Here is an 8,857-nt window from a genome sequence, read left to right on the forward strand (position 1 = left end):
AATGTAAAAAAAGCCTGGTATTTTGAAGGCATTTCTGGGGGATAATTTTGTTTCCTGTAAAAAGATTAACTTGGGGGGCAATTTTGTTTTGGGCGATGAGTGCCTTAAGCTCATGCCCGTTTGCTCGGAGACTGTTGCAGTTCCACTGCATCAGAGCCATGATCGCAGTGATTTGGAATAACAGTTTATTAAAGATCATGGGTGGGGCACATAATTTTGATAAATAGGGTAGGTATGCTAGAGCAGCTTAGTGGGTGTAGTTTAGGAAAGAGTTTTGACAGCTACGAGGAGACTGGCCAGGGGCTTATGGTAAATATTGAGTTTGCGGGCAATTGTGTGAATTTTCTTGGCGGTGGGATTTTGAGTGAGGGCTATGGTGGTGATACATTCTACAAGGATGTTGAGGTTTTGATTAAGTTTTTGGGGGGTGAGCGTGATGTTGGAGTTGGTTGTAGGTGTGGTGGGGGTTTTGTGCTTACGTGAGTGGGGCTTTATGATAGCTGGGTATGTGGGTTGTGTAATAGTTGGGCGGAGGTTTGTTTTGAGGGTGGGTTATGGGGGAGGTGTGGCAGTTTTGGGCCGGGGTTTGATTGGGAGGATGGGGGAGGTGGTAGTTGGTGTGGGGAGGAGGGGGCGTTTAGTGGATGTTTTGGGTTGGGTGGGTGGTTGGGGCTTGGGGATGGGTTGGGGTTGGGTGTAGTGTTTGGTGTGTTTGGGTCCAGCCTGATTCTCACATCCCTGTTCATAAAAGCTCTGTATTGCATCACACCTGAAATTGGAGGAGGTGTGGATCTGTATCCTATACAGAGTACTGCTGATCGGCTGTCTTTATTCTGCATGGAGCAATCTGTTCAGTTTTGTTCAGTAGCTTCAAAAAGTTTTCGACTTGTCCGTTCGCATTCGGGTGAATTCTGTGGTGCTTGAATCCACCTTTGAAAGCAAAGTCCGTTACTTGCTGTGAACTATATATCAGTTTCTATTTGTCGTGCCACATCGTGCACGAGATTGTAGTGACCATCCAGCTACAGTCCATGGATACCACCTCCCGTGGTCTGTCAGGTATAGTTGTTCTTTCCACAGGCTCTCTGGTATGACCCTTTGTCGTCACTTGGCATTCATAGCAATCATTTATGGCTGCTTCTATCACACTGTCCATGCTTGGGAATCAATATATTTCTCTTAGCATTATTTTAGTCTTGGACATGCCTGTGTGGCCTAGGGAGTGTCTGGCCTTGATTACAATTCTTTGTAATTGTCTCGCAATTTCAAACTTGTGAAGTCCGAAGATAATTCCATTGAAAACACTATATCTTTCTGAATTCCATAGAACAACAGAACATCTGGGTCTTTTCAGTGCTGTTCCCAGTTTTCCTTTTGTATTGATTTTGTTTGATTTTCTGTAACTGTTCATCTCCCTTTATCTCGTTTAGTTCTGAACACCACTGTATGTTCTTTTTCTATGAAGCTTTAACAGTTTCTTCTGTGTTGCCGTGTCCAGTCCCCAGTAAGGGATGGCATGAAAGGAAGTTGAGTGGGTCTGCAGCGTCTCTCCCTGGTGACCCGTGAAGGTCCTGGTGTAGAATAGAACACCCATGCTTGCCATAAAAGGCGACTGTGCCTTTCGTGAGAGGCGACTAACGGGATCAGGTGGTCAGACTCGCTGACTTGGTTGACACATGTCATCGGTTCCCAAATGTGCAGATCGATGCTCATGTTGTTGATCACTGAATTGTCTGGTCCAGCCTCGATTATTTACAGACCACCGCCATATAGCTGCAATATTGCTAAACTCACTCACTCACTCACTCACTCACTCTCACTGGCTCATAGATCAGATCATAGTCAATATTCTACATATCCACCACCCATCTTCCTGTTCTCTGTGGCAGTTTGACGCTAGCTTTGTTGAACAATGGGAACAAGGGTCTCTGTGCTGTGGTGATTTTGAGTCTAGGTGCTCCAAGCAGGTACATGCCGAAACGTTGTTTCACCTACCTGATCTATAGCATCCTTTTCTGTTTGACTGTAGCATTTTTCTGTGTCAGACATGTTGTGAACTGACTGCATACCTTGTCAGTTTCTTGGAATATTCCCACTGCTATTCCTCCTCAGTAACTTGCTTCCACACGTACCACTGTTGGTTTTCTGGAATCGAAGTAGGTGACAGTTATACCATTTGTGAGATGGTCTTTGGGGTCTTGGAAAGCACTATTTTCTGCTTTGCCCCAATGGAATTTGGCATTCTTGTGGGCCAGTTCTCGGAGAAGAGCTGCAAGGATTGCATATTTTGGAATGAATTTCGAGAGATATCCAGTCATCCCCTGACAACTTCTAATCACTTCCTTCGACTTCGGTGCTTTATAATTCTTCACAGATTTCAGCTTTCATTCGGTGGGTTTCAGCTTTCACTCAGTATAGATGTGACCTTAGAACCCCATGGCCTTGACTCCAAAGTGACACTTGTCCCTGTTTAGTGTGATACCGAAGTCACTTTTGTTTTGTCATGCTCTTCCTTACTCAAACAGATCTTGGGATGCTTTAGCTTCAAATATCAGCCGTTTCGACCTGTAGTTACCCCCAGGACGTTCTGAATGTTGTGACGCTTCTTCAGGCTTGGTCCATTACAAGTTGTCGGTATCTCTGACGCATATCCAGCTTGGAAAGGATGACACAGTCGTTGAATTTGTAGATGGAATCAACAACTGGTGCCTGTATGATTCTGCTTTTTTCCATACTCTTGTTTGCGACCCTCATGTCAATACTGGCTCTGATCATGTTTGGTGAAAGTATTTTCTGTGCTACACCTTTTAACTTTGGTTTCAGTTGTACAACCAGTGGCGAAGTTATTAGTTCGTATGTAGGGACACGTTCATAGATATCGTTCTCAAGACCCTGCTCAATCAACTCTTTCAAAGGTTTCTGAAGATAACATGGAATCTGGCGTGGCTTCTGCGCCATTGATACAGCATCGGTTTCATTGGTAAGGAACATGGAAAGTCTCTAATACTCCTGAGATCACAAAAATCTTCCCAATTTCATTGAACAAATGTCAGGATTCCTCCATCATGTTTTCCGTGTTACAAGTTTCCTTCACAACTTGCTCTGTTTTGTCTCGAAGATTGTTTCCTGCTTTGAGTCATCCATCTTCTCTGATTTGCAACATTCCTAACTCCACGAGAGATTTTCCTCTAATCAGCGGGGGTGAGTTTGGTGTGTCCTTTCACAACGATGAACTTTGTCTTGATATCATTCGTTGGATTTTTAACTGTAGTCTCGAACTCTCCGTTAACTGTTAACTTGAACTTGATTAAATCTAAATGTGCTGTACCACCAGTTGTACTTTGCTTTCTTTTACCAAACTGTCAAACTGAAATTCGTCCATTATATTAACATCTGCCCCAAAGTCAGGTTCTATGTGTAGAGGCACATCATTAATGACAATTGGTACCGTTTTACTGCGACTTTCCACCTTCTTGATTACTATAATGAACAGGTGAGACTTGAAACATTCTTCATCTGATGAATCTGAACATCTGCAGCCTCTGGTTTCTTCACAGTCTTGTGTTTGTATTTACCTTGTGTTTGCCTTGATTTATGACCTGAATGTTGAGCTATTCATGCCTGGTTTGTGTACGCCTGTCAGTCCACAGTACGTACACTGCTGTCCTTGAAATCCATGATTCTAGAATCCTCATCCCCGTCCATTATTTTGTACCACTTGCACTCTCAGGCCTCATTTCCTGTATTTGTGACCTTTTGTCTTCGACCTGTCATGCTTCAGTGAGGAACTGGTTAAGATTAAATGATTTGTTGATTGTCCTTGTATCAAATTTTAGTTCTCACTGGTTTGGATTTAACGTTAAAGAATTCGTTCATCTTTCGAATTACCAAATTCATAATCGTGTGCTTTCTCTCTTAATCTAGCTGCATAAGATGTGGTGCTTTCTTGAGAGTGAGGTTTCATTTTTAAAAATAATAATCTTTCAGCTTCTACGTCTAACGCTGCATCTTCAGAATCCGGTAAACTCTTCTCTAGTCTTGAAATTTATTTCCCACCGTAAATAATAAGAGCATCTGTCTTATCTTTGACACTCGTGATGCAAAAATACCGAAATTAGCGCTCATTTCCCTCTAAAATTCGTCCCAGGCGCTGTCGCTGGTTATATGGTTGCCTGGTATGAACTGGGAACTCTTCAGGTTTTAGTCTGAATTGTGACAGTAGTTAGCGCCGGGGCAGCTTCTAGGTCTGCGTCCACCATTTTCTAAAACACATGTTGTGAACCCGCCCTCTATCACCGAAACAGGTAAAGTCATAAATTACAACCTTCTGTCTATTAAAACTTGCACTGTTCAGTATACGCACTTACCTGTCCGTTCTTCACACTCGTCCCCAATGCAATATTGTTCACCTTGCCAGCATGCTCACAACCCTTGCTCGAAGACAGCATGACAAGTACTTAGCTTACTAGAGAGACTATAATTCCCTCCCTTAGACTGCATGCTGAGTGAGGAGGTGTGTCAGCTTCGATCACTGTTATCAAAGAGGGGTCCATTTAGGATATAGATTCATAGCGGGATATATACACATACACCATAATGACACAAACTAGCAGAACTAGTCTTGTTCTCAAGAAGACGTTCCCGTACAATGTAAGACACCGGAGGATGTCGTCCATCCATATACTTCACCCCTTGCATGAAAGCACAAGGAAGATGGTCAGTAAACATGAATATCAGGAACTATGTCTTGAATACAAACTACAACACAAGGAAACGACTTAGAGTGAATAACAAGTGGACATGAGTGTGCATAACTTCCATGTCAACAACTGTTTAACATTGTTTAACATTTGCACAGAACGACAATCGAGACAAATCTAACATGGGATCATCAGTATATATTATAGCATGTCGCAAACTGAGTTATAGCTTCAATCCTTCACAAAATAAAGACTAACAAGAAAATAACAGGAGTACATCAATGTCTGTAGTTACATAAGTCCTACGTAGGAGACAGTAAGTTCTACGTAGAGATAGTGACACCACAAAACATTTTCACCGTGGCCCTAATACGCTTCCGTAGTTACACGCCTTCAAAGAGCCATGTTTAATTATTCTACCGTATCACACTGTGTGGCAAAATACTAACAATTTACATTGATATTACTCGTCAAACATGAGAATCAAAGAGGTTATACATGTCAGGTCTTCCTGCACGGTTTGCTAGAATGGCTGCTGTGTCCCCATCCTTGTTCCTGTCGTTTATGTCGACAAGGTTCTGTGAAAGGATATACCCCACTATCTCCAGATGTCCACCTAAAGTGGCCAGATGAAGTATGTTATTACCCCAAACATCTACTATGTTTGTTAAACCACCTTCACGCACAAGCAGATCAACCACCTTTCCTTTTCCATAATATGCCGCCTTCATCAAAGCTGTCCTCCTGTGTTTTCCTCTGCTGTTGATATTCACCATTTCTCGTGACAGGATATACTGAACCATCTTTGTATCATCCCTTAATGAAGCATAATGAAGTATGTTTTCTCCATTACCATCAACCTGTGACACATTAGCTTTCATGCGCACGAGGTACTCAAAAACATTGATGTGTCCGATAAGAGCAGCCTTCATCAGAGGGGTAGCTCCGTATTTTTCACGACTGTTGATATTCACCAGGTTTTGTGACAGGATATACTGAACCATGTCTGTATGGCCCCCGAATGAGGCATGATGAAGTATGTTGTCTCCCCTATCATCAACATGTGACACATTAGCTCCATTAGATACGAGGAACTCAAAAACGTTTTTGTGTCCTACATATGCAGCCTTCATCAGCGGGGTTGCTCCCGTTTGTGTTCTACTGTCAATGTCTGTGGTGTTTAGGGAAAGGATATACTTCATCATCTCGACCTGTCCACTCAAAGCGGAAAGATGAAGGATGTTGTGACCCTTATCATCCACTAAGTCCATTCGACCACCAAACCTCACAAGCAGATCACAAATTTCTCTATGTCCATAATATGCTGCTCTCATCAATGGTGTCCTCTCGTATTTACCTCTACTGTTAATGTCCACCATCTCTCGTGTTACGATAAACACAACCATGTTTCCATGTCCCGCAATTGAAGCATGATGAAGTATGTTGTCTCCGTCAGTATCCACGAGATGCCTATTAGCTCCAAATGACATGAGGCACCTAAAAACGTGTATGTGTCCTTCTGATGCAGCCTTCATCAGAGAGGTTTCTCCGTTATTCCCCCTACTGTTAATATCAACACTGCATTCCTCGAGTACATACCTCACCATATACTCATGCCCTCCTCTGCATGCCAAGTGCAGGATATTCTCACCATCGTCATCCACGTGTGACACATTAGCTTCCTTGGACACTAGGAAAATGAACACGTCCATGTAACCACAATATACAGTCTGGAGCAATGGAGTTGATCCACGCATTCCCTTACTGTTAATATCAACAGTAGTATGTTTGACTATATACTTCACAATAGCCATAAGTCCTCCTCTGCAGGCCATGTGCAGGACATTGTCTCCGTTTTCATCTACGAGTGATACATCAGCTCCTTTGCGTACGAAAAAGTGAACTAGTTTTACATGTCCCTCTTGAGCCGCCACCATAAGTGGTGTCTTTCTGTGCTTCTCACCTCTACTGTTGACATCAACCGAACCTTGGAACAGGATGTGTTTCACTCGGCCCAGGTCCCCTTTCCTGCAGGCTTTGTGGAGCTGTCTGTTATCGTGGGTTTCCATCTTGTCTTCCTTTTCTTGTTTGCATCGTTCATGGGTGTTCCGCTTCTTATCTGTTGAATGAATATTTGAATACAAAATGACAATTTGATAGCAGTTAGAATTACTGTGAAATCGTCTAAACTTAATTATAAAGAAAATGTAAGTTATATAGTGTCGCTTTTCTCGGTTAAATTGAACATTGAAACTTCACTTGGGCAGGCACATAAATGTTTTTGACTGTAAACTCCGGTTGCATATCTTGGCAATTCTTACTACAACCCTGCACTTTAGTCTCAATTAGATCTTATACAAGTCATCAAATCAGTAACGTCAATTAGAAGTTACAAAGTCTGTTTTTACATGTAAATATTATTTCCCCATACACTGTTTCAGAGAGCATGTTACTATTATACTTTATTGAAAACTTCAAAAACATTATGCTTGAAACCATTAACAAGTATGGATTATTGTAACAAATAAATTATAGTTCGTAACCTTTCAGTGATACAATGCCACGTTGGCTGTATTGCAAATTTATCGTGACAGTGAAAGCTCCTAGAAACAGACATGAATCATATATTAATTGTATCTGTCAACAAAGGAGAGCAAAACAGTTAAAGTGTTACAAAGTATTCCTTAGCTCTATCATGTTATCATAAAAAGGCATGATGCACAATGCAGGACGAACAGCATAATACGGGCTATAGATCATAAGCGAGTGAAAGAATACGACACTCTCAGGTCTAACAACGTTTTAAGGCTTGCTTGATTTTAGGTGAATGTACAAGAAGGATAGCGCAGTGCAGTATGTAGTATTCCCAGGAAGTATTGAGAAAACATCTTCAATCTAGAAACAATCACTATTTTGTTGGGATGCATATTGTAAGTACTGCAGTATCAGCAATGCAGGTATACGTACTCGTAGCCCAACAATACATTGCTCACATGCCCCAGTTCATAATAAGAATGTGTTCATTATTTCTTGATTAATATTGATATATGTCAATAACGCATTTTGCATGTTGAAAGACATTAACGTTGCATTTTTAAAACCACCGAGTTCTGCAAAGCACTGAGTTCTCCAGAGGACTTTCTTATATTACCATGACAACATTGTCTATAAAATCAGGGACAATGAGTTACCTGTAGAGATAAGGATTGTGGATGAAAAAGCGATTGACTGAATTCATTTATGCCAGGAAATGCAGAGCACCCATCACCATAATTAATTGTTCTTCACTTCACACCGTTGTCAATCAGATCCACTCATGTCTAACTCGATATATTGTTAAAACATATGTCCTTTTCAGACTATCTCTCCTCTTCCTTATTTTCTTGGTGTTTATTGGCCTCATCACTCGTCGCTAGGATTTCAAACAGCACGAAACCGTCGTCACAACTCAACCCTTTCCGAAACCCGCAGGTGACCATAAAAGTGTTCCAGAAATGACCCAAGTTGCCATGAAGGCAATACAAAACACATTGAATAAAACGGCAAAACAATAAATTACGTCAGGACGTGATGTTTTGTTGTGGATATCTGTTATGTTCTTCAACAGTGGCCATAAGGCTTTGGTGGTACATCACTGATGATATGGTGCACGTTTTAATATTTATAGCCCGGAGTCACTTACACGAAATATTGCTGGTTGCAACATTCCTCCATTCTTATCAAGTCACAAACACGTTCAAGTCAATCCCTATAGTCTTTCTTCTTCGGCAAATGGGGTCTGATAGTAAAGCGTCCGCTTGTCACACTGATGACCCGGGTTCGATTCTCCACATGGGTACAATGTGTGACGCCCTTTTCCTGTGTCAATCTGTGTCATGGTGATGTACCATCACTTGTTGGCGATCTATAGCCTGTTTTTATACACTGTATCGTCTTTTCTAGCTTTTAAACTTCCTGACTAGTTTTAACATCAATATATCTGTGAGAATCTAGTCCGCTTTACTGTCTTTCCTCGACGAATATTTTAGATTGATTACCTTGTTTTTATCTCTGTATGGCTGTAATATTGATGATGCGATGTAAAATTTTAACTCACCCACTCTGTGTCAACCGCCGTATTAGCGCTAGAATAGTGCTAAATGCGGCGTAAAACTGAA

At 41.5% G+C, this 8,857-nt stretch overlaps 1 protein-coding gene across 1 annotated transcript; it reads right to left on the reverse strand.

The window, feature by feature from the left end:
- Window positions 1–5,170: 5,170 nt before the first annotated feature.
- LOC137256441 (ankyrin repeat domain-containing protein 50-like) lies at window positions 5,171–6,769 on the reverse strand. Its single transcript, XM_067794283.1, has one exon. It carries the CDS (start codon window positions 6,767–6,769, stop codon window positions 5,171–5,173), a length of 1,599 nt encoding a protein of 532 aa, XP_067650384.1.
- Between the last annotated feature and the right edge of the window lie 2,088 nt (window positions 6,770–8,857).

Source organism: Haliotis asinina, chromosome 11 (assembly GCF_037392515.1).
Source record: "Haliotis asinina isolate JCU_RB_2024 chromosome 11, JCU_Hal_asi_v2, whole genome shotgun sequence".
NCBI lineage: Eukaryota > Metazoa > Mollusca > Gastropoda > Lepetellida > Haliotidae > Haliotis > Haliotis asinina.